General features: G+C 43.6%; 1 protein-coding gene across 1 annotated transcript in view; it reads right to left on the reverse strand.

The window, feature by feature from the left end:
- The window catches only part of SDF2 (stromal cell derived factor 2), a 74,285-nt gene that overhangs the window by 16,920 nt on the left and 29,855 nt on the right, over window positions 1-27,510 (reverse strand). Inside the window, exon 2 of the mRNA XM_069226187.1 lies at window positions 64-260. Within this exon, the coding sequence (XP_069082288.1) occupies window positions 64-260 (197 nt within the window). The remainder of the gene's footprint in view (window positions 1-63; window positions 261-27,510) is intronic.

The raw sequence follows: 27,510 nt of genomic DNA on the forward strand, positions 1-27,510 counted from the left end.
GTTTCTTCTTTACAGGACAGCGTTCTGCTTGCCCCGTTTACAGGCCACGGGCACCCTGCTCACCTGGTTGCCAGAGAGCGGTGAAGTGAAATGGTGACTGTGTAGGTTCCGCCCCGTGTTGACGTGCGTGATTCGGATGACCTGTCCGCATCGGATGGCTGTTCCTCTCTCGCACACAGTGTCCATCTTCCCTCGGATTCTCCAGTAACTGTTGCCGTCATCCACTGAGGTCACTCCGGTAACCGACTGCTGCCCGCTGCCTGGAGAGAGCAAAATGCAAACCTAAGCTTTGTTTTTGTTCGGTATTTGCGACCCGCCAATTTCGGGATTTCAAATCACCACACATTAACAATATATATTGTAAACCTACATGGCTGCATGGACAAAGGACTTCAGCAGCTTGTTATCGTGGTGGGTATTTCGATGTGGATATTGGTTACATATTTACGAAGTGTTCAGTATTACTGATTTTTTTGGGAGAAACATTGCAAAGGGTAACAGTACGTGTCTAACTTAAGTGCCATAATAACCACATCCTACCACGACGACGACTAGTACATATAGGGTGGTGCTAATGAATGTCATGGCCGTTAGTGGTTTACTAATTGCAAAATGGTGGTGGACTCTGGGCCACCTTTATTCTTATTGTGGCAAACTAAATTTATTAGGTGCACTGCTCTTCTAGAATCACAAGGGCAGGGAACACCTTTACCTTATTCTAGAGCAGTAGGCTTCAAACATTTTTGCTCTGAGCACCTCTACGCAAAATGTTTTAAGTCATGTCAGTTTGCAAAACTTTATGGCAAGGATTAGAGGACGGGAGAGGCAGGAGTGAGCGCAGGGGGTGGGCTTATGAGATCATTTCAGGAGTACTTTTTCTATAGTTCATAAACCACATTACATGTGAGACAGAAAACAGCAAATGCATCAAGCAAAAACAGTTATTGGACAAAAAATACTGCTGCCCATAGTTGGGGTGCTGTGAGTCCCTTGCGCTCCTGGACCCTAATGCAATTGCACCTGCTACACTAATGATAACTGCAGTCATGAGTAGCAGCCTATCTCCACTGCCTCCTTCGCCCTGTCCCCACTATGCCTGATCATCCCTGCAATCTTAAAATAGGCCCTCTGTCCCACGTCATCTCCTTTTTATCTGCAAAAGTGCCCTCTATCATAAAGCTATAAAGGGAAATAAGCTTCCACGTCCATTTTTTAAAATGAGACAGTCATAACTGTGATGTAATGGGCCCCTCAGACCCCTGGTCTCAATTGCTGCTGCACCTGCTTTACCAATAAAAGCTACTGCCTTGCAAAGGGGGCAGTTCTCTCTGCCCTTTGTTAAAAACAGACTTCCATCTTGTCACATCCCGTCTCTGCCATTTCTCCGAGATCAAACAAAGGTCTCTCCTTTGCTTTAATTTTCCCCTCCTGTGGGCTATTGCTCTGAGGCACAAATCATCACTGGCACAGCAAGTGTGCAGTGGGCTCCAATGCAAGCAAGGAAAGATAGTAAAATAGCCATAACTGGGATTTAGTTGGCTCCTCATACCGCTGGGCCCTGGCACCACTGTACCTGCAGCACCAATGATACTTTCTGCCCTTTTGTTAAAAGGGAGCAAGGGTGACGTAGGCTCCAATGCTAGCAAGGAAAATGGGCCCTCACTCCACTTTTTGATGGTAAGGCACGATAATTAAGCAGCAGGGGCCACGTACACACTTGGCAGCAGTACTTGCTGCTCTATGGGATGGCCTTTATTTTTTATTTTATTTTTTTAAAGTCCTATTGTTCTATTCCTTGAGGTATCTCTCTCAGGAAGCTGTCTCTGGCCATTTTGTAAATGAAAAATGAGCCCCCATGCAGTGCTCCCTCTTCTTAGCAACTTTTTTTGCAATATTCATGAATCTCTGTCCTTTCCTCTGTCATGAGGTTATTTTAGTGTCATTTTATGGGCACGTTATTTTAGCCATAGGCCTGCAGCTTGTGCCCTCTAGCTGTGTAATAATTCATTTTATTATTTTACCAGATACATAATTTTGCGGTGATGTTTTTATTTCTTTATCTGTTGTTCACTCTGCCTGGGAATTATTTTAATTTCTTAGCACATCTTCATCCTGTGCTTGCTCAAGGCTGTGCACAATCTTGTTGTCAGTACATAGTAGAATATAACATTCCCTCATGGAAACGTACCTGTTCTTACGTTAGGGCAGTTTTCTTAGAACACTAGCTGTTTTATTATAAAACATCTCTCTGTTCTGTATATGTTAGAGGGAAGTTCCAGCCAGAAACTGCCACCGCATGCTGTAGCTTCATTGCAGCTGTCTGCTGATACTTGACGTCTTTTCCACCTACATGTGAGAGGACTCTCGGTAGACCAAAATCCCTCTTCACTACTACCACATTCAGGTATGGTGTCTTCCCAGGGGTCCTGAAGGGCGGATTAGGGCTAAAACTGCTGTGCTCTATTTTAGAACCTTAGTGGTGTAGGTAGGAATTGTAATACTTAGCATTCTTACGCCATGGTGGGACTTTTCTTATGTTTCACTTTCTCGGTCACCGCTCTGCTATTATTATGTTTCATTATCCTAATCATTGCAGTACATGCCATTTTATCTGGAATGCAATTGATTCAATAAAAGACATTGAACAAAGTTCTGCTTCCGTTTGTCTTTCCATAAGTGAGACAAATCTAACTGAGAGAAAAGGATGATACCTGTTCCACCACCATTTCCTTGAGAAATCAGAATGTCATGCGCATGGCTGCCACATTCATCTCTACTCTTGGGTACTAGTGAGGTACTGCTAGCTGGCCAGAAGGGTTAGGCCAACAGTTGTCACACGGTGCGGAATTACACTCAGTTCTCCCACAATCCGATTATATGATGGAACAAACTTATGTGAGAACCACGCATGCCTGAACAATGCAGTCGAAACAATGACAGCGTTGTTACCACAAATGCCTTTACCACGCAAGCCTTTACAACGATTTTTCATTGTAAAAGCATGCTTAGTAAAGGCATGTGTGGGAACGGCATGTGTGGATCTAGCATGTCACCGCCCGCACGCCGCACTCAAAACATAACTACCCCAACCCCAGCCCTAAAAATAGTACGACCCTAACCCCTCAACCCCTGCCCCTAAAAAAAAGTACCCCAGCACCCGCCACCGACCATGAGCACTAAAACCTTCCCCGACCCTCACCGGCCCTAAAAACAACCACCCCCCAATCGCCTTAAAATCAAAACTACCCGGCTACCCACCCCTGCCCCTACAAACAAAACTACCCTGACCTCCCCACCCCTAAAAACAAAACTACCCCAATCCCCCACCTCCACCCCTAAAAACAAAACTATCCCGCCCCACCCCTAAAAAACAAAACTATCCCACCCTCCACCCCATCCCTAAAAACCAAACTACCCGTCCTCCACCCCTTCCCTAAAAACCGAACTCCCCCACCCTCCTCTCCTTCCCAAAAAACAAAACTACCCCAACCCCCCACCCCTTCCCTAAAAACAAAACTACCCAACCCCCGCCCCTAAAAACAAAACTACCCCGACCTCCCTACCCCCACCCCTAAACACAATCACCCCGATACCCCCACCCACCTTGAGCCCTAAAATCTTCCCCGGCCCCACACCCACCTTAAAAACAACCGACTTCCACCCCAAAAAATAAAACTATCCCACCCCCTCCACCCTGCCCCTAAAAACAAAATTACCACGACCCCCCACTCCTAAAAACCAAACTACTGTGCCCCCTTCCCACCCTAAAAACAACATTACCCCAACCCCACCCCTTAAAAAAAGCAAACAAAACAAATCTATCCTGAAACCCCCCCCACCTCACCCCTAAAAACCAAACCGATGCACTCTCTTTTTTCTCTGTCTTAACCACACATATCCGTTGTTCAGCACATGCGTGGTTAAGGCAGAGAAAAAGGGAGTCGCTGTTCATGCAAGCGTGGTTATGGCTGCATTGTCAACGTAATTTGTTCCGGAGTCATTGTTCTGGGCGTTTCCCCCAGGGGCTGAGAGGATCAGGGATCTGCATCTCAATCTGAATACAACCCTGGTAGCCTGCTCCCTGCCACCCAGTGAACTCACTTTATATAAAAATAAAAAAAACTGCCCCTGAATGGTTAGGTGCCTCCTCCTGAAAGCGACAACAGAGTACTAGTGCAGAGAGTTAAAGAAACCAACCTTCTTACAAGCTGCTAACTGATTGAGTCACTTAAAGCCAGGGCTACTGGAATTAACAGATCCTGCAGCAGCATTTTCCGCATTATAACGAGTTCGCTGCTTTTGCTACACAATCTGTTATCTGCTGCATAATCTGCCAGATGTTAACAAAAAAAGGATGTTTCTAGTTCAAACAGCTAAAAAGTTACTAACCATTTGGCGACGCGTTCCTGAGCAGTGGAAGATCCATCACAAAGTTTGATTGATCATCTTTCAGTTGCTTATTGCTGTATTTGGGTTTTAAGTTGTTAGCAGTAAGGTGAAGTCGTTCCTCTGACAGTCTAACCATGAATAAAAATGACAAAATAATGAAATACTACTAACTACAAAATGTGCCCGATTACGCTGCATAATTTACTTTTTTGTGCAGCATAATTTAGTCAATCCCGATGCACAATTTGGTCCTCTCCTGCAGCGTCATTCCAGTGGCCCTGCTTAAAGCTTCATAGTGGCAAAGATTAATTATTTTCGAGAGACACATGAAAATGTTTGCGCTAGGTACAATCTGATTACTTATTGCTAAAAAAACTATATTTTGTAAGCACGTTTTTTGATCTCAAACACTGCATGAATTTGCAGCCTTGCCTAGCTAGGACTGTGTCTAATACTATTTCAAAATAATGATTTACACATTCACAGTGCTTTCCGTCGTCACATGCTGAGAACGCGTAGCACTATAAATACAAAAGTCATTATTCCCTAGTGCGCCTTCGATTGTGTCTCTCTCAGATTTCACACACACAGACAGTGATTGTATTTTCCAACTAAGGTTTTATAACCTTAAAGAGTACATTTACCGTTGGTTAGTTTAAATTGCATTGATTTTTAATTAAGCTGTCTTATTATTTTATATGCAGTTATCCGACTGTGAAAAAACAAAATACTTCGTCCTTTTCTTTTTAGCCACCTCTCTGACCCTGCCGCCCCACTCACTGACTTTTCACCTTCCCCTCCCATCACGGTACTTCAGATCAACAGTGCCCATACTTTTTAATGCACTTTGAGGACTGCCTGTAAATGAAGAAAGCCTGGAAAAGCAGCAAATAAACATGGCCACGCTTCCAGGCTATCTTCATGTGCATGTACTTGCAGAGGCAAAACGGTGGTGACTTATGTAGTTTGCTCTAATTCTGCTATCTCTATTCAAGGTCCTTACAGAAATTTAGCTATCTGCCAGTCTAAAATCTTTCTAAACATCTTTATTAATTAATTTTTCATAGTAACAGTTGTACATTGAAAAATCAGCAAAATAACATAACCTGTTGTTGTTCGCACACTGCCACCCCATGTACCCCAGTGCATAGTTAGTATCAAATATAAATCATAACGCAGAAGCCTGCTATTGCTAGCTGTAAGGAAATGCCTCCTTGGCATGGTTACCCCCTGACTTTTTGCCTTTGCTGATGCCAAGTTATGATTTGAAAGTGTGCTGAGGCCTGCTAACCAGCCCCCAGCACCAAGTGTTCTTTCCCTGACCTGTACTTTTGTTTCCACAATTGGCACACCCTGGCATCCAGGTAGTCCCTTGTAACTGGTACCCCTGGTACCAAGGGCCCAGGGAAGGTCTCTAAGGGCTGCAGCATGTCTTATGCCACCCTGGGGACCCCTCACTCAGCACAGACACACTGCTTGCCAGCTTGTGTGTGCTAGTGGGGATAAAAAGACTAAGTCGACATAGCACTCCCCTCAGGGTGCCATGTCAACCTCACACTGCCTACAGGTATAGATAAGTCACCCCTCTAGCAGGCCTTACAGCCCTAAGGCAGGGTGCACTATACCATAGGTGAGGGCATAAGTGCATGAGCACTATGCCCCTACAGTGCCTAAGCAAAACCTTAGACATTGTAAGTGCAGGGTAGCCATAAGAGTATATGGTCTGGGAGTCTGTCATACACGAACTCCACAGCACCATAATGGCTACACTGAAAACTGTGAAGTTTGGTATCAAACTTCTCAGCACAATAGATGCACACTGATGCCAGTGTACATTTTATTGCAACATACACCCCAGAGGGCACCTTAGAGGTGCCCCCTGAAACCTTAACCGACTACCCGTGTAGGCTGACTGGTTTTAGCAGCCTGCCACACACCAGACATGTTGCTGGCCACATGGGGAGAGTGCCTTTGTCACTCTGTGGCTAGTAACAAAGCCTGTACTGGGTGGAGGTGCTTCACACCTCCCCCTTGAAGGAACTGTAACACCTGGCGGTGAGCCTCAAAGGCTCACCCCCTTTGTTACAGCACCCCAGGGCACTCCAGCTAGTGGAGTTGCCCGGCCCCTGCGGCCACGGCCCCACTTTTGGCGGCAAGGCCGGAGGAGATAATGAGAAAAACAAGGAGGAGTCACTGGCCAGTCAGGACAGCCCCTAAGGTGTCCTGAGCTGAGGTGACTCTGACTTTTAGAAATCCCCCAATAGGGATAGGAATGTGCCCCCCTCCCCTCAGGGAGGAGGCACAAAGAGGGTGTAGCCACCCTCAGGGCTAGTAGCCATTGGCTACTAACCCCCCAGACCTAAACACACCCCTAAATTCAGTATTTAGGGGCTCCCCAGAACCTAGGAACGCAGATTCCTGCAACCTAAGAAGAAGAGGACTGCTGAACTGAAAAACCTGCAGAGAAGACGGAGACACCAACTGCTTTGGCCCCAGCTCTACTGGCTTGTCTCCCCACTTCTAAAGACACTGCTCCAGCGACGCGTTCCCAGGGTCCAGCAACCTCTGAAGGCTCAGAGGACTACCCTGCATCTAGAAGGACCAAGAACTACCAAGAACTCCCAAGGACAGCGGCTCTGTTCCACAAAGACTGCAACTTTGCAAATAAGAAGCAACTTTGAAACAACACACGTTTCCCGCCGGAAGCGTGAGACTTTGCACTCTGCTCCCGACGCCCCTGGCTTGACTTGTGGAGAACAAACACCACAGGGAGGACTCCCCGGCGACTACAAGACCGTGAGTAGTCAGAGTTGACCCCCCTGAGCCCCCACAGCGACGCCTGCAGAGGGAATCCTGAGGCTCCCCCTGACCGCGACTGCCTGCTTCAAAGACCCGACGCCTGGTAAAGACTCTGCACCCGCAGCCCCCAGGACCTGAAGGATCCGACCTCCAGTGCAGGAGCGACCCCCAGGTGGCCCTCTCCCCTGCCCAGGTGGCGGCTACCCCGAGGAGCCCCCCCCTTGCCTGCATCGCTGAAGAGACCCCTTGGTCTCCCATTGAATCCTATTGCGAACCCAACGCTTGTTGGCACACTGCACCCGACCGCCCCCGTGCCGCTGAGGGTGTACTTTCTGTGCTGACTTGTGTCCCCCCCCGGTGACCTACAAAACCCCCCTGGTCTGCCCTCCGAAGACGCGGGTACTTACCTGCTGGCAGACTGGAACCGGGGCACCCCCTTCTCCATTGAAGCCTATGCGTTTTGGGCACCACTTTGACCTCTGCACCTAACCGGCCCTGAGCTGCTGGTGTGGTAACTTTGGGGTTGCTCTGAACCCCCAACGGTGGGATACCTTAGACCCAAGCTTGAACCCCGTAGGTGGTTTACTTACCTGCAAAAACTAACAAACACTTACCTCCCCCAGGAACTGTTGAAAATTGCACTGTGTCTAGTTTTAAAATAGTTATATGTCATTTATGTGAAAACTGTATATGCTATTTTGCTAATTCAAAGTTCCTAAAGTTCCTACATGAAATACCATTCATTTGAAGTATTACTTGTAAATCTTGAACCTGTGGTTCTTAAAATAAACTAAGAAAATATATTTTTCTATACAAAAACCTATTGGCCTGGAATTGTCTCTGAGTGTGTGTTCCTCATTTATTGCCTGTGTGTTCCTCATTTATTCCTTGTGTGTGTACAACAAATGCTTAACACTACCCTCTGATAAGCCTACTGCTCGACCACACTACCACAAAATAGAGCATTAGAATTCTCTCTTTTTGCCACTATCTTACCTCTAAGGGGAACCCTTGGACTCTGTATGTACTATTTCAAAGTGAGAAATAGCATGCACAGAGCCAACTTCCTACACTAGCCTTAGACATTTCAACTGGATATCCCCCCAGTGGCCAGCCAGTCTAAACTTTAAATATTTCTGGTCTCTGTAGTACTTCTAAATCCTAATTGAAAAGTAAGAGATATAGATTATTTATATCATAATATATTTGGTTTCCCATGGAATGGAAATCAATGCCACACAGCGAACAGAATACAAACCTTCCAACTGCATTTGTCAGAAAGCAACCTGACTAGGCATCACACCAAAGCAACTCCAGCTCCCAAGCACAAAGAACATAGAAAACAAGCATTTTACTCAAACATTAAAATATGCCTATCTGTGAAGAAGTGAAAGAAATAGGAACCACATGCTTATATCCAAATGAAAGGTAAACATATTTCAATTGTGCATTTACTATCCTTTCAATAGTGGCAAATGTGCCCTCTAAAAATAATTTATATATGTATTTTTTGTTTTCAATATTACATGGTTTTATTTTGCATTTTTTTTATAATCAAGTGGCCTACGCCCATTGTATCCTGAAACAGTATGCACGGTCACATACAAAGACTGAAATTCTAAATGACAAAAACAAACTGAAATTCTAAATGACAAAAACAAAGTATGTGCGAGAGTCGGAATGGCGAAGAAGAGAAAGAGAGAAATTGCCCCCTTCTCCAATCACAGAGACTAGCTCCACGTCTTGGTAACCGACTTAATACTGCGTGAGGAGAACACTGCCAAGAAGAGACTTTGAAGAACTGGCATTATCAACAAGAGAAGGTTTAATATGAAAATTCCTCACTACCGATTATGATACAGTTTTTTGGACAGGCTTGAGGAGACAATAGTTCCCGATATGACCCCTCAAGCAGGCTGGAATCAATGGGAGAAAAATCGAGAGCATAGGCTAAAATAAATGTGACGCTGTAAAGTGAAAGCTAGTTTACTCCGCTGCAGACTCTCACGGTTCTATGCAGGGTGTGTCACAGTTCAGTTCCTAAGGTGTCAGACAAGTGACATGAAATTTCCCAGAAAGACCCAGGGGCAAATCAACCAGGGGTTCTTAACCCAAGTAACATCTGAACACTATGGCTCACCTACTTGATTTAAATGCAAATGGCATCTGAGCGCAATCTTCAACGTGCTGAACTTAAGGTATGAGGGTATAGAACCTGTAGGCAAGGGAGGCAGGAGAATAATGTGAGCTTTCCCCTGGAACTGTGACAAAAATGGTGCTGGGCATTCACTTCAGCAATGTGTGACTTTTCTTGCCACAAAAATTGAAAATTAAAAGTAAAACAGTTGACATAAGCAAGTCAATTCAAAGTGCCACAGCCGCCAGGAGCGTGAGAGTTATTGGCTCCTTGCGTGAATGTCTAAAAAGGATTGTGGCTGGGATGAAAGGCAAAGCGAAACCGGAGGAGGGGACAGCACACGCTGCAACAGGAGGGAGCGTGATGTAGTGTGATGGCCAATAAAAATGTTGGACATTTCACAAAATACACCAATAAAAATGAAGCATTTTAAACAAACACAACAAAGAATGAATAGTAAAAGTGGGCGTGGTTAAAAGCCCACAGAGAGATTACAACAGGCCAGAGCGCTTGCTAGCTCGAGCCTAAAAAGCATCTTTGGGTAAAATTCTCTTTTTGTAAACCACAATCTTCTTTCTTAGGAAACTGCTGGAGAAGATTCTATTCAAGCAGGGACACATCCTTGTATCCTACCCACAGTGTTAACATCTTGGTAGATCGAGGCAATTCGCCAACGTCTTTCTCTGGGGAGAAGTCCTTCAAAAGCACTTCGCCTCAGAAAATGCATTTATAAATTCAGACTCTCGAACACACGTTCATATATCTGCCCTACAAACTAATTATAAAAATCAGGTATGGGTTCAGAAGGTTATTGCTATTTTTGAAAAATTATATGTATATGAAAGCACATCCTATTTTTGAAAACTTCAAATGTAACTTCTTACAACTCAAATCAACTGAACATATTCTAGATTTTAATCTGTTGGAATGTATACAACCTCTTAAAAGTATCTATTTTAAAGACGAGTTGGTAAACCTGGGACGGGGCTTATTTAATCTATCCACATCGCCGTTTTTCAATTGCATGGATTGTGGGAGTCTTGGAGAGACAATCAGTTTATATCATTTTTGGCCAGGCATAATTTCATCAACTTAGTGGTCGCATTTAAGCGATAGCTCTGATGCTTCTATGTTCAGACATGAAAGAAAACAAGCCCCTCTATATTACATCTTTTTTCCACCAGATCAGATCAGGACACTTTGTAATAGTTGAAAACTTTAAGCTGAGGGATTAAGGGGTAAGTGATCATCTATCAATGGAATTGGTGTTTAAGTAAAAATTCAATCCCAACTGGGAACCAAAATTAGTTCTACCACTCATCTATAAACACAGAATAAGGGTCTCAATTACAGATGACACTTTCTGTGAGTTATCAAAGATGAATGTTTATAAGTACCGCACATACACTGGAGAAAATACCATTGAATGGTATACCAGGTTGATTAATCAAGTCTTAATGTTCTTAAGAAAGATATTTACTCCCAAAAGAATTGTTGGTCGGAGTGAAGGGTGATCTGTATCAGCTGGTTTGAATTTCAGGGCCTGCGAACGGACTTAAGTAGCCTGAAGCTTAGAACATCTTCCTATGATGGTAAAAATGATATGCAAGAATTTAGAAGCAGAAAAAGGTTTACCAACCAATCCTAACACAAAACAAGTATTAGCAAAGCCAGTTGGTTTGATGTTTGGATGACATTTGCAGGAAAATATGCATACGACCACACACCATCCAGTCAGAGATTCACATATATTATACAACCACACACATATGCAAACATAGATATGTACGCACCCAGATGTACCAGCACCCATGCACACAAACAACAAGCATTGAGTACAGTATTGAACCCCAATGGCCCAAAGCATTAATGAGCCACATTGGAAGGCACACTATTTAGAGAGTTTGAATCATTTGGTTATTAATTATATAGAAGAAGCTTTCGAGGTTACTGACAAGACCAGCAGAGCACTGTCAGACATTCAGTGAAACAAGAAACAATCTTAGGAGATGTATAAAAATGCAGTGGGTGGAGTTTACACAAACATTTTCCGGTGCACACTTCTGAAACATTATTCACAGCAACTGAAAAGTATCAAGTTAGCTATGCGTCTTTTACTTCCCACTGAAAACAGTCTTTACATATTACAGTGGCTTTACTTAGGTATCAAAGAAGCATCTCCCGAAAGTGTCGAAAATGTACTCCAGGAAACCTTTCTAGGATAAGCTTCCCGTGTTTACATTGAACATACAAATAATACAGTGTGGCTCTTTATTAAGGCGATGAAAGGTTAATCTGAGGCAATTCTGCACACAGCAAGCAATGAAATAAAGAAAGTGGTGCAATCTGAAGACTAAAGCGTGGTCGGACTGAAACATTTCTGTAATTCAAAAACAATGTGCCAAGGCAGAGCTGAAGTGATCCCCAATTTCTAGCTGTGGGCGTTGGAGTGCGGTGCAGATTCTAGGTGAACACATCAACACCTTGCAATAGAAGATCATATATTCAGGTGAACGGTCCACTGTGTCGGTTTACACCATGACAAGAAAATGGCAAAGCATTAAAGGACAGTGACCTTTTATTTACTTTATCCTTATCATGCAAGTAAACATGTGTGGGTGGCCTGCCCAATTGCAGCCTGTCAGTCAGTGACAACCAGAGCAGAGCGATATGAATGGAAGAGGGGGTTCAGCACTTGACGTGGAGGCGGTAAAGAGATGGCGGGTAAAAGTGGGCCACAGCGGCCTAGGGCCGTAAAACCACAGTAAAAGAAAGATCCAGCCTATTCAGAATCAAGGATGTAAAACAATGGCTTGGGAAAGGGTGCCTTGACCCAGGTACAAGCAAGGACGAATGGGACTCCTTATTGCTACTAAAATACAACAATAAGCAGGGTTCAGTAGGACCCTAAAGCCTCTTGGTCCTGGTGACACTGTACCTGCTGCAACCACTGGTAGCTATGCCCTTGAAAAGAGTGACGGCCATCGAATGGAGGCAGTAATTCCAACGTCATTTCAAGATAACTGTAAACAAACTTGATTGGTGTAATTATACTAGCAGAGCAAATAAAATGTTATATGTCATAATAAATAACTGCTAAATTATTTGTAAAATACGGTCAAGTCTCCAAGGATCACCACATGAATACCACAAAGGATCACCAGTAAATAATGTTTAGTGCCAAAAGATTGTGATAAATAGTTTTGCAATATGAACTAAGGTGACCAACTTTCCATAATTTTCACTGACTCCATGAATTTACTTAAATGTCCATTGTCCGCGAAGAAAGTTTCCATGGACGGCATTTGTAATTAAACTCAGCTGAAGTAGAAAGGAGGGGGGCTTCCTATGCAGTGATCCAGAGGGAGGGGCAGGCAGCTAAACTAGAAACCAGCCTTCTTGCCAGGGTGCTGGCTGCCTCAAACAAATGTAAATGTGTGCAACTGGTTAATCTGAGTATGTGAAGGGTGCTTGAATGCCCCTACAGGTGTTAATTGATAGAGTTCACTTTATGCTGCCTGACCCTAAAGATTTGTATTGTTGAGGTGTCCAAGCTGAGCTGTTAAGTGTGTGCTTTTAATGGATAGTCGTAGAAGTGTTTGCACGAGATGCAATCTGTAAAACTCTACACTTTGAAATCACTTTTTTGTCTTTAACCTAAATGTATTTCCACATTTTGTGGCAACCAATCTTATACTGTGTGTAATGCAAATTTAAAATATTGACTTACACATTCACAGTGGTTTCTGTGAGGGACAGGGACTTCTTAGTACTAAAAATACACTAGTCACTATCACCGTCTTGCCATTCCATTCCTTACACAAAAGCAGTTCTCCTGCTCACAGAAACCAATTACCTAGCCGAGGTAAAAAAAACTTCTCTCAATATGGCGCAAAGCCACCCGAGATGCATAAAGGGGGAAGTAAGTCATGGAGACATCCTGTTCCTTTCTTTCTGCACTGCAGAAGTATATTGCCTAGAACGGTCAGTTAAGTGTTCATGCTTTTTTTTTGTATTTCTGTACTTCAGTGTATTTACCTTACGACTTGCTATAGCAGTCTGCCCGTTTACCTTACCTGGCCGCCCAGTGCAGCAGGCATTGGTCATCTCTGAAGCTGCGGTGCACAGTGCCCTTTCACCTGCTTCGGAACCGCCACAGGTTTGAGGATCTCCATTTTCTTCACTCTGTGCATCCTGTGGCCGCCGCCGACAGGCGGTTTTCTTTCAATGGACTTGGAAGGGTTTTCTCCCTGCTCCATGGCACTCGCTTTTACTTTAGGAACCGCCACACATTTGCAGTGTCCTTTTCAACGCAAGCACTTCCTGCATTTTCAGGGCAACTACTGCAAGAGTTCAGGTGCCGCATGATTTTATTCCTATAGAAAGAAACAGATGCAGGAAGCACCTGTGTTGATTTGTTGGTGGTAATGGAGTCAGCTGCCTCTTCAAGTATGGCAGGGTTCCCAACTATTGATCATTATTATTTATTTATTTTACAAATTTTATTGAGCTTTTATGATGATTACATTACACCTTGTCATTCACACATCCCTACCAAATAATAATGAATCTCCCGAAGAGGAACAGCTTCATCTTCTGGATGTTCTCAGAGCCCTTAGGATCAACCTAGACTGTACTAGTTCTTTTCAGCAGGTGGGTTCCCTGTTCGTCACCGATGGTCTCTCCGGCAGGGGTCTTAATCCCTCTTTGTCTGCTTTGTCTCATTGGGTGAAATAGGCTATCCTTCATTCTTATGAGGCTGCTCACCATTTTATCCAGGGTCCTTCTTCACGAAGCATGTCCTCAATATGGGCAATGTTTAAGGGTGCTCCTCTCCAAAACATTTGTACTGCAGCTACATGGGCTTCCCCTAACACATCTGTCTCTCATTACCGGCTTCAGTTGGGAATGGCTGCATCATTTATTTTTGTTCCTGTATTTTATCAGCTGTACATGATTTATGATTGGTGTTATGTTCTTGTGTTTGAACCAATCACCATGAGCTTGGTTATGGGCTCATGTGTAATGAATGGAGAGGAAAGACTGCTGAGCGGGTAATGCCAGTTACTTACCGGTAATCTTCATTAACCTGAGTCCAGGTCTTCTCATTCCATTCCTGAGCCTGTCCCTCCCGCCACTTCATGTTTCAGGTGGTTGTTTCTTTTCTTATGTTTGTAGCAATGGTATTCTCATGATATCTCCATGATGTACTTCCCCCTTTGTGCATTTTGGGTGGCTTGGAACCTTAGTGGGGGGAGGTTTTTGACCTCAGCTCGCTAACTGGCTTCTGTGGAGCAGGAGAACTGCTCATGTGTAAGGAACTGAATGGGAAAACCAGGACTCGAAGTAATGAAGATTACCAGTAGGTAACCGGGCATTCCCTGCTAACCAACAAGATTCAATTCCATGTGCCCCTTGTTGTCCACATATACATCTGCAGTGATCACATTAATAAACAGAGATTTCATTATATAAAACAGTGTATTTCCCACTGGTTAGATTAACTTGCATTTATTTTTCATTTAAGGTGTGAATTATTTTGTATGCAATTACCAGATGGTGAAAGATCAGCAAAATAGTCACAGAATATTTTATTCTTTTTAGCGTCACTTATAATTCGGCTTCCACGCTCACCGACCCCGTCACTTAGGATCCATACATTTTTTTAATGCACTTAAACTGCTGCGTTGACTAGCTATGTTAAGTCTGAGAAAGCCAGTGTTGTTAGCATATGGTTTACCATAATCCCTCACTTTCACTATGTACCTTTTTTAGATAGTGTGTCAAATTAACCTGCGATCTCTATTAACTTAATCTAATGTTCATCTGACAGAATTGTACAAAACCACTGCCCTCTGGTGCTACAGGGGATTGAGAAAGAAAATAATCTAGTCAGTTGCTTAAATACACTATGTGTGACCAGGAAACTTGGGTTCAAATCCCAGCTCACCCACATGACTAAACTGTGGGATTTAAGTAAAATCAACTTACTTCATTTGAGAGCACTTTCAAGTAATTCCGTTCAAGATGGATCCTATACAAAAATCTCACTTGTACATTCTTTAATAGTCTGTACTGTTCCACTAGCCATAAAAATATTATTGCTCATGATATAGGGAACACCAGACAATTGGTTAATTTTGTCCACTCATGGCTTTGTCAGAAAGAAGGGTTAATAAATGTTTCAAAGTTCATGTTTAGAAACTTCCGCTTCAAATAATTATCAGTGGAATATTGTGATCTAATATACTAAACTTCCATGTGTTAAAGAAACACTTTCAACATTTTAAAGTCTTTATCATGTTCTTATATTTTGTTGTTGTGCAATAGGCATCCAAATTATTCTGAAGATGCTACATGTTCTTAGCACTTGGGGATGAAGCAGGCCATTGGTTCGGGGTTGGATCAACTGCAGAGCCATTTCAAGACATGGACAGAGTGGACAATTGCTCATGGTCCAACTTTCTGAAAAGCCCAGCCCTCTGCCCGCCCTCCAGAAGCGTCACCAATGGACCATCGTATAGGCAGCATATGCGAGGATGGGTGGGTGCTGCTTATTCTACCACTTGATAGTCTTTCTTCTGTTTATGGCCACTTTGCTGAGACTACTCTCCATGCAATACATTCCGCTACTCAGGGAGGGCCCATATGATTTAAAGAATTGTCTCAACCTGTTCTCTCCCTAGTTGTCCAGTTCTTAGCAATGACCCTTTGAATCAGTTGCTATGGGTCTCCCACCTGATCTTGATTTCATTCTGCTTTTTTAATTCTGTCTGGTGATTTGGCTCCCAGTTCGGAGATAAATGTAGAGTACCTGACGCACACTCTAATGTATCAGTTGGGTCTTCTTGGTGTTGTGAGAATACAGAAAGGTGGTGGGTACCTCACATCCTGCCATTAGGTGTGACACTGTCACCCACACCATCTGCTCTGCCTCATTCACATTTTAGGTTTGATGTCTAGTGGAGGGGAGGTGAGCAGAATGTGAAAGTATGTATGTATGTATGTATGTATGTATGTATTGAGTATTTATAAAGCGCATTCCGGCCCAAGGGCATCGAAGTGCTAACTGGGTGAGGCGAGTCGACTTGACAAGGGGACTACCAGACTTATTGCGGAAAAAGCCAAGTTTTGACCAGTCTCCTGAATATTAGATAATTATGTTCTTGCCTTATGTCCAATGGTAAAGAGTTCCAGATTTTAGCAGCCGTGATGGTAAATGCTCTATCTCCCCACTTCACTTTCTTAGTGCGAGATGTTTGAATTTGATAGGCACAGGCCGAACGCAACAGCCGATTAGGCCTGTACCATTGCAGCTTGGTGGTTAAAGCCTTAGGCCCAATCCCATGGACAGCCTTATGGGTGATGCAGAGAGCCTTAAAAGAGAGCCGCTGGATTACCGGAAGCCAGTGTAGATCTCTAAGGCACCTCTTAGCAGAGGCCCCGCGAAGCAATTTTAATAAAAGCCTAGCAGCAGTATTCTGCATCAACTGTAGCTTGTTCAGTGATTCTTTATCCAGGTTGAGCAAAAGCGCATTCCCATAGTCCAATCTGGAAATGACTAAAGCCAAAATGGCAGTAGTTCTGCAAGGTTGTGGAATAAAAGGAAATATTTTTTTTAAGTTCTTCATAGTCCACATACAGGTCTTGATTATCTGATTGACCTGAGGTTTGAATGACAATTGATCGTCAAACAGTAATCCTAAGTTTCTTGAGGTAGACCGTGGTACAGGAAGAGTTCCACATTCTTCAGGCCACCAGCTAGAAGACCAATGTTCCCTTCCAATTCCAAAGCACAGAATCTCAGTTTTTTCACAATTGAGTTTCAACCAGTTGGTCTTCATCCAGTTATTCACTGCTGTCATACAGGCGTTGAAGCGGATGGCCACTTCCTCCAGATCTTTATTAATAGGAATAATAATCTGAGTATCGTCTGCATACGAAGTAGGAATAAAGCCGAAGGAGCGAACCAGCTCTGCCAGTGGTGCCACATACACATTAAACAGCGTAGGGCTGAGAGAAGAGCCCTGAGGGACCCCACACGGCAAGAGGTAGGCAGGGGATCTAAAGTCGCCACTGCTAACTGTGACCCACCTGTCTGATAGAAAAGATTCAATCAGCTTACGAGCCTGGTCTCTAATGCCTACCTGATGAAGACGGTCTAGCAGGATGTGAGGAGCAATGGTGTCAAATGCTGCCGACAGGTCCAATAGCACCAGAAAGACCCCCTGCCCCTTATCCACCAATCTGCGTATGGTGTCAGATGATGCAATGAGAGCTGATTCAGTGCTGTGGGATTTCCGAAAACCATGTTGCGAGCTGTCTAAGCCCTTAGAGGCAGACAGGAAATCAACCAATTCTTTATTAAGATGTTTTTCCAGGATTTTGGCCGCATAGGGGAGAAGGGCTATTGGGCGTAGATTCGTCAGGTCATCAGGTTTGCCAGCTGCCTTCTTTTTTAGTGGAATAATAGTAGTTTCTTTCCATGCCCTAGGATACAAGCCCGTTGTGAGAACTTCCTGAATAATAGGGGCCAGCATAGATACCGCTAGCTCTGGTACTAATTGGAGGGTGGCAGGGGGGCAGGGATCCATAGGGGAACCTGATTTACATTCCAAGAGTAGCTTACACAAAACCTCTTGAGATGGCAAAAGTGTCACTAACCTTAATGTTTCCCAAAATGTTTTCCACGTGTATTGAAATGTTTAGAAACATAATCAAATTGTTGCTCCTCCTTTCTTTCCAAGAAAGAGTGGGAAGATTTGGGTAGGGTTGATGCCCTTGACACCATGCTAAGGGATATGAATTTACTGTTGAACAAGGACGTTATGCACCATCTGAATGTTGCATACCTATAACCAATCATATCGTACAGTGCATAAAGATAGTAAATAAGTGCAATTTAAAAAATAGTAAATAAATGCATTGATAAAGTAGTGGGGTATGGCTGCACCTCGGATGGGTCTGTAAAATTGACCCTTTGTTCTGAATTTTGACCCTTTGTCCTGAATTTTTTACAGTCCTGTCCTGAATTTGCCTCCATGCCAGGTGATCATCAAAATATGAAGCCTGACAAGGTTTACATTTACAAGCAGAACTCACTCGTGGCTAGCCAACTGGAACAGCACAGACATCCCCTCACTAAGAAGACACAAACTTCCTCCTTCATGGGCAGAAGAACTTATGTGCCTTTGTTCATCTTAAAGTGGAAAGATTCGACCATAACAGTAGGGGGTACTGTTGAGCCGTTGCTTAATGAAGGGTAGACTTTGGAGGCACTACTCGAGGGGCCATAAGGCAGAAAAGTAACTGCTCAAAGGAGAATTCTTAATGAGGCACATGAGACGAGCCTGCACAGAGGAAATACAGCTCAATAGAGTATACCCAGATTAGTGCTGCTCACATACGGGAGAAATATTGACAAATGATCATCGTTGTGCGTTATGTTAACTGAAAGCGCTTAGACTGCAGCAACATGTTATGGTGCAGACTTGCAGTACAGTCAATTGTGTAAGCAGAAGAGAATAGTATATAGAGTCCCCTTTGCCGTATGGAGTCACATGTGGGCAGGCAAAACGTCGTCATTCACTTAATGTGAATGGCGTAAGAAGTAAGCATTGGTTGCAACGGAGATGGGATTTTGCCCCTTAATGTATAGATGTATTCTGTATACATGTTGAGATAATCTTGTCATGAATGGTATGCCATTACACATCAAACCTAAAAAGAAAAGCTTTTATAAATGCAAACCGGAATAAAATGCAGGATGTCATCATGCAAAATAATGCAAAACATTTCTGGCACTTAGCAAACCGTGTACTGTAAGTCTTCCCTTCAAGTCTTGAAGGTCAGGTCTAAGAATCTCAATGAGCTGTGTTCATATCTGAACTTAAATAAAGCCTGGTGCTACAGCTGTAAATGATTGCAGTGTCTCTGAAATTGAGTGGACCCAGAGAATGCAAGTACAAAAATCTGGAATAATATTGGCAGTAATCTGTAATTTAAAGTCATCACGGGCTGGGGGCCTTGATGGATTGACTGAAGTACTATATAAAACTAATCCGCTTTAGTGGGCAGGTGTCCTTAGCCCAAATGGGTCTTGTGTACTGGGGTTATCCAAGAGTCTTGGCAAGGGGCACTAATAACACTTTTTTTTTTTTTTTTTAACGTTCCCCAATGATCCAGCCAATCACTGGCTAATCTCCTTGTTGGGTATATCATCTAAAATTTATACTCCAACCCTACTAATATCCCTTGAGGTTTGGGCATTTGGGTCCAGGATAATTCCAAAAGAGCAGGGAGGTTTTAGACAAAAGCATTACAAGGTGACCACTGCATTGTACTCTGGGGCACTGCTAAGCGGCCATCAATAACAACGGGCAAACTCTGCTGCTGTTTTGTTGACTTCCAGGCAGCGTTTGACTGTGGCATTCTGTGGGGAAAAATTGTTAGGTGAAATATGGCAAAATATTTGTTGTTCATAATTCAACAACTGCAGGGCAACAACTAGGTTCAGGCAGATTCGAATCGGTCAGGCATTCTATCTGATAAAAATCCTTTCGACAACGGATTAGGATAGGGGCCCCTACTATTTTTTATTTCTGACCTCCTGGCTGCTTTAGGATACAGCAATTTTTCTACAACTAAAAAAAGGAGTCCTCACACATTGCCTCATTTAGCAGGCAATATAGTTTATTGCATTACACTCCTATAGGGCTGCGACGCAAACAAGCCCTTCACTCCGACTGTGAGAAAAACTGCCTAACAACAATGGTGCCCAAAAAAAGAAAAGACTTTGATTCTTTAAACTTGCTTTTTGAAACAATATTCCTCTAGAGCAGGTCATTGTTTATGAATACTTAGGTCTCTTTGGGAGCCTATCTCTTGATCCTCTAATGAAGGCAGTAGCAAGGAAGTTAATCCCACAAGCAATATATGGTGCAGAGCTTGCTGCATTGGGCTGGTGTGTTAAATGAAATACACAGCAAAGACTATGTTTAAAGACTCGCCTAGGTCTCCCAAGGAGTTCAATGATACAGGCAATAAGGCTTGAGTTATCCTTAGATCCTTGGAATCTGCTCGCTAACTCATGCATCTTAACATTTCTTTACAGAATCAAGAGATGTAATGACAAAGAGAAACTTTAATTTCCTAGAGAATCAATGGATGTAATGACAGAGAATCTTTCTTGTTTAATGTTGCTGGATATAATTTCATCCTTAAATGATTTTTCTCACCAAATAAGTCTGCAGGTAAAGGCGTACACTTAGGATCGGTCATCTTTGAGACAGAGGATTTAGTATCATTGTATGTTGGAGAGTCTTTCGTGAAGGGGTCAGGGATCGTTCGAAAGTTGCATAGAAACACTCATTCGCCCATTTAACTGGGTAGACACAAGACTTTTATATATGTGTCCCAGGTCCCAGATAAGCGATATTATTTTCCATCTTCAAGGGCTGGACAATTTCCGGTCACAGAAAAAGAGCTCTGGAAAACAATGGGTGCTGTTTTTGTGAGTTGAACAATAATATTCTGTAATCCATTTTATATTTTTGAGATTACACTTTGATTTTGTATGAAAGTAAAAGGATACAGAGTCCTGTCTTAAGGTAGTATGGAAGAAGAGCACAAAATGATGTCTAAGCCACTTAATTGCAAATAAAGTAATTTGAGATTGGAATTGCAAGAGATACTCAGCTCTTATAAAGAAGGGTGTTTTAACACAGTCTTGAAATTGTCGTACCAGGTCTTGAAATTTTTGTACCAGATAAATGTGTGAAGTTTACTTGCTACTGGTCAGATTCTTGATATGAGGTTGAAACATTAAAACTGTTTTATGATGTTTGGAAATGAGATGATTAATGTTTAAGATGCTATTGATATAACATGAGCTTTGTGCTGTTTTTATCTAGATGAATTGGGATATTATTGATGTGAGAAATGTGATGCTTGGAAATTGTGTTTTGTTTAACATTTGTTTTCCTATACAAAATTATTCTTCGAAAACAATGTACACTACTACTATTCTAGATTTTAAATTTAAATTGTCAAAATCGAAATTACACCATCTTCTACTGGCATATGTTGATAGTAATCTGAAGGGTACTTTGCGTTTTCATTCAGTCTGGTGGAGTACCATAATTATATATATACACATTTTTGTCATTTGCTGTAAACTTCCTGGGGTGAAGAGGCCATACAAAAGTAATCTCTATTTTCTGATTAACGTGGAAAATCAGACTGAATGGCCAGGAGAGCTGATGCCCGCCCCCATGTGCCACAGGGAGTGGTCTTGGGTGGCCTACCTACTCCGGGGCTCAAAAGAGCCCAAGAAAAGCTCCCACGCATGCCTGGGTAGGTTCGGATTCTCACTGGTGCCCCGTGCACACCACTCAAAAACAGATCAAGAAAAGTGCTGGCCTACTTTTGTGCAGTACGTTCTCTCTTCCACCACCAGTCACATAATATCAAACTTGGCATTCAAATCAAAATGTGAGGACATATATTATCACTTCAATAACCACAATTACCATACTGCATGGATACTTAAGAATATGGCCTACCAAGCAAATAAACTGCATGTACTTCTGATTTATAGATGAAGTGTTAAATATATAATTACAAGGTCCACAATTTAACGGGAACCGAAAACATACGAGACCTTAATGAGTCTGCATTTCACTGAAGAGACAAAGGGGGTCATTCTGACCCCGGCGGTCTCAGACCGCCGGGGCCAGGGTCGGCGGGAGCACCGCCGACAGACCGGCGGTGCCCCGCAGGGCATTCTGACCGCGGCGCTTTGGCCGCGGTCAGTGCAGGAAAACCGGCGGTCTCCCGCCGGTTTTCCGCTGCCCGTCAGAATCCTCCAAGGCGGCGCAGCTTGCTGCGCCGCCTTGGGGATTCTGACACCCCCTACCGCCATCCTGTTCCTGGCGGTTCGCCCGCCAGGAACAGGATGGCGGTAGGGGGTGTCGCGGGGCCCCTGGGGGCCCCTGCAGTGCCCATGCCAATGGCATGGGCACTGCAGGGGCCCCCGTAAGAGGGCCCGCTTGTATTTCACTGTCTGCATAGCAGACAGTGAAATACGCGACGGGTGCAGTAGCACCCGTCGCACCTTCCCACTCCGCCGGCTCGATTGCGAGCCGGCTTCATGGTGGGAAGGTCGTTTTCCCCTGGGCTGGCGGGCGGCCTTTTGAAGGCCGCCCGCCAGCCCAGGGGAAAACTCAAAATACCCGCTGCGGTCTTCCGACCGCGGTATGGTATTTTGGCGGCTCCCGCCGGGCGCACGGTGACCGCACCCGGCGGGAGTCAGAATGACCCCCAAAGTAAGCTCGAGGATTTTTAAAATACATAGGAGTCCAGTTTCCAACAATGCACTTGACTCTAAATCTGCATAATTATAAAGCTACATATATGAGCAGCTACCTGAATCTACTTCAGATGTCAATTTGTATGATGAAAAATATTTAAGGCATTTGCACATAGTAAATAACTTACATTGGAAAAACACACTTTTTTGTAATATGGAATCGTAAATCATTGAATAAAAGTTCAGAAATAGTTTAGCTCTATCTAGTGCCTTCTTTGAATCCAGACAAACTGTTAAAACAGTTATGTGAATGTTGCTGCCTGTATCTGAAAGGTATTATTCCAGTATACATATACGGTGTTTGTTGGGACTGATGACTCCTCATGGTAGTGGATGTGCACCCCTGCTCTGAGTGCCCAACTGCACTGATGTCTTGATCCCAAATGATGATTTTTGTTGTCATAGGCAAACACTTATCATGTGTGTGGGCTATGACATAGGCCTGTCTCAAGGATTGCAATCTTGTTGGAATGGGAGGGACGTCCAAATCGCTACCCTCACGGTGGTGAGATGCTAATGCCTTCACCAGGAGTTAAGCAGCATGACTGCAGTGGTGGCAACATATCAAGTACCATTTTCAACCTGTGTCACTCGAACGATGCCTTCAGACTCACTATTTTTTTTTAATTCTGCTGTTGTGTGCTTAAGTCATCCTTGGCCTACATCAGTTTGTTGTAAAGTGCTGTGCAGTGCAGGAGTGGTATACCTGCACTGGCTATATGTGTGCCGGGGAAGGATGCAAAACAGGGATAATGCTGCACTGAACAGTGTGTGCATGGTGAGTGCATGCGCTGGGTGTAAGTGTGCCTATTAGTGGTACAGTACATGGAGGATGTAGGGCTGTGCAGTGCGTGCATATTAAATGTATATGCTGGGTGTATGTGTGCCTATGAGAGGTACAAAACATAAAGGATACAGTGATGTGCAGTGTGTGTAAGTTGAACACATGCAGAGGGTGCATGTGTGCCTGTGGATGATACAATACATGCAGAGCCATGGGTTCCATTTTCTGAGACCCCGGCCTGCATGGTGAAACATGGAGAAGAGATTGAGAAATCCGCGCAGACAGATTTGTGTATTACTGCATTCCCAATAAGCTGGGTGGACACACTCTGGAGAGGGAAGAGCCAGGCTTTTCCTGTACAGTTCAACAGGTGCTTTTTGATTCAGTGAAAGGTCACATGGGTCTATGCACATCTCAGCAAGGAGATAGGGCTAATAAGAGAATCATGAAGAGTTGTTTCAAAGTACATTGTGTTACCTGCAGTTCACAAGCTACAGTTCTCCGTAAAACAGCTTAGTGAGTTATGAGCCATTATCAATGAGCTGCATGAAAAGCTGCTAGGCAGAAGTTTAGAAACTCACCGACTTCTTTTCTCCTCAATTTTTCATTATTGTGAGGCTGAATAAAATAAGTGTTAATTTGGATAGTAATAAAACCTTTTTAGTTAGTGCTATATAAACGGTATTAGAGTTATTATTTCCATAAACAGATATATTAAACCTTCTACCAATGCATGCATATCTCTCACACACAGATTGGAAAAGCCCAAAATTGGTCTCCAAATCATAGTTTGTCTTTAAAGCACTTGTGAAGTAAGAATAAGCTGAGTTGTTTCCTCCAATGCGTTGATACCAAGTTGTAAGTGAGGCATTTTGTTGGGCTCAGCTGGAATTGAAAATAAGAGACTTCCTTCACCTAATGTAAGTTGCTGCTTTGAATACAAACCACATAAAATGTGGGTGCTGTAGCGGGTGCCCCGGTGTTGGCAAATTTTAGCTGGGCACAGTCAGCACAGTTCACTGGGGCTGGCCTAATTCAGATCCAGAATGTCCCACTCTTCAAGCACTAGTTAAGAATCTTGCCCCTCAAACCTGCAGAAAGCTAGTAGTGAGCTAGGACATATGTTCATTGTTACAAAGGAACACTCTAGCGATGGGTTACTAAGCACAACAAATGTGACATATATAACTACCCCACTGCGTGGGAGAATCAAGACTGTCCTTTTCCTCTAAACTTACTAGTAAAATAGAATGCTGTGGTCCACAGACAAGAACCTAGCAGTGTATGATGTTCTCGAGCAGTAAATCCTAGCGAGAAACGACAACAGTCCTACAAAGGACTGATGCGGTACACCCAGAAAAGGAAAACTTACATGGAAGGAAAACACAACCAAAATCTCAACTTGGCAAGGGGCTCAGGATGGTCTAACCACTTTCTTCTTACCTGACTCACGCAGATGGGACTAACATAAAAAAATGAAGAGTTCATCGAAATTGTACAACCGGACACATAATGCTAGATAAAGGCAAGCAGATTACACGAAGGGCACATGAGATAAGAAACCAAACAGCAACCCCACCCCTAAGTGTCACACATCTGTGTTCCTCCGACAGACAGGACAACCAGACTGAGGCTGTTCCCAGGCAACGTTTCAAATGACTCGCTCAACACATACTCACAGCAAGCATGCAGGGAAGAAACGGAATCAAATTTCTCTTTAGTCAATCTACATGCGTTTTGCTTACATGTTAAACATCACAATCTATCAACGTTACATAGTCTAATTAAGAACTCAACAACAGGGTACTTCTCAAGTGTCCTCTGCAGAAATCCTGGGGAATACAGGCATCAAGCCAGGCATTACCTCTACGTTCATTGTCCTCGACCGAGTCCTTACCTATGAGGTACCCACCATGAACTGGGTACTACAACAGAGTAACCTTCCTCCAGGACTTTCGGGTTTGTTTTTTCTTTCTGTCCTTCGGACACAGAAAGGGAATGCTGAAGTCCTTGCTTTTCATTGAGTTCCTTCATTGCGGGGATTATATGTTTCTCTGCCGGGTTTAGAGAAATCATCCCTGCCTACCTGAGAGCTACGCTAAAGGGGAGTGTTGGCAAGGATCCCCAGGCAACAAGGACCGGTGTACTCAAGTTCAGCGTGAGGTTTGGTTTTTGGAATAACAACATTTTAAAGGATGATTTTTATGGGGTAGGTTGGTGCGTCCCTTCTGCCTGAAGTGCGCTATAGTGAATAAATTGCTTACTGGTGATTAGTAGCTTGGACGGAGAAACTCCTGATGGACACACAATTTTATGTCAGGAATCGAGTCTCTGAATATGCTCCTCTTTCTTCAATGTTTATTTTCAGCAACCTATGAAACAAAACTTGATTAAAACACTGTATATCCCTTGAATACCCCATAGTCACATGTCCAACCATAGAGCCCAAGCCCTATATACTCCTCATACTGTAATAACAACTCGTCTCTCTTTGCTGCTTCACTTTCAGTTAAGTATAATCGTTTTCACTCAGGGAATGTTATTACTTTGAAGGAGTGATATGATGATTGTTCCTTCACTCAGGGAATGTTATTACTTTGAAGGAGTGATATGATGATTGTGCCTTCCATATGTAATTTTCATATGACATACCCTAGATAAATCTTGCATGCTAAGCTTCGTTCAGTATGAGTTAAATACTTGCAGTGCGCGCTCGTTGCCTTATTAGCCAGGTAAGCAATGTGCTCAGTCTGCTGGTTTTGCTATCGCGGTTGACAGCCAACGTGTCGATTAATCCCCTTCGCCTTAGGCGCGGCCAGAGTGGTTCAGCGTTAAACCTGGAATCACTGGTAGCCTGCTGGTAAAGCGCATGGGCGTAGGAAGTGTGGGGGACGTATCCCCCCCAGATTTTGGAGGGTGGCGGACAAGGGGACAAAATAATTTCCCCTTTTACATCTATTATTCAGAGGGCCATTAGCGCACAAAAGCGCTACTTATAATAGCCCTGTAGGGACCAACTTCCAATCTGATGGTAACAGAATGAAGGTGAGTCAGGAGGCCCTCTGCCATTTAGTTTGTCCTGTTCACAGCTGTGGGCATTAAGGGTGCTCATAAGAACAAAGGGCACAAGGAGGAGAAGAGTTTCGGATGATTACTGTCTGCATCACCTGCTGCCGCCTTGAAGAGGAGAGCTACAGGCCTTCAAGAGGAGCTGCAAGACAATGAGGAAGATCTAAAGAGGAAACAGAGTCCCACTCAGCCTGGTGCCTGCAGGCTAGAAAGGAGACTGTGAAACACAGTATTTGTATTTGCCTAAGATCACACCAGTCGGTGAAACAGTGAAGTCGAAATTGGGCCCAGATTTTACCCTTTCCCGCAACAATTTAGGTTTTAGAAGGGTATATTTTTCTAAGATTTATGCTTAATGCTTTTTTATCTAGGTAATGAAGGGCTTGATTATAGCGTGGCTAACAGGGAGAAGCCATATTTCATTTTGGGCCGTTATGCCTAGTGTTATTGTTTATGTTGTTGTTATCATTACATACTTAAGCATATTGAAGTATATTATCTTTTCTTTATCTTTTCTTCACTCTACTCTGAAACAATCTACCCTATGCCACTGCACCCTATACAACATTTCTTCACTCTGTGCTACTCTACACCACTGCAATCTATGCTGTACCACTCCACTCTACATCACTCTACTCTGCAGCACACTACACTACGCCACTGCAATCTATGCTATTCTACTCTAACCATTTTACACTACACCCCTGCACTCTGCCAGTGCACTCTTTACCACTTTACTCAAAACCAATGCACTCTATGCCAATCTACTCTGCACCACAGCACTCTATTCCTCTGCTTTCAATGCCACTGTACTCTGCGCCACAGCACTCTAGGCGACTGCACTCTATGCCACTCTACAATACACCACTGTACTCTGCAACCCTCTAATCTGAAACATTACACTCTGCCACTGAACTCCACGCCACTCTACTCTGCACCACTGCATTCAATGCCACTGTACTC

The sequence above is a fragment of the Pleurodeles waltl genome, chromosome 3_1 (assembly GCF_031143425.1).
Source record: "Pleurodeles waltl isolate 20211129_DDA chromosome 3_1, aPleWal1.hap1.20221129, whole genome shotgun sequence".
Classification (NCBI taxonomy): Eukaryota; Metazoa; Chordata; class Amphibia; order Caudata; family Salamandridae; genus Pleurodeles; species Pleurodeles waltl.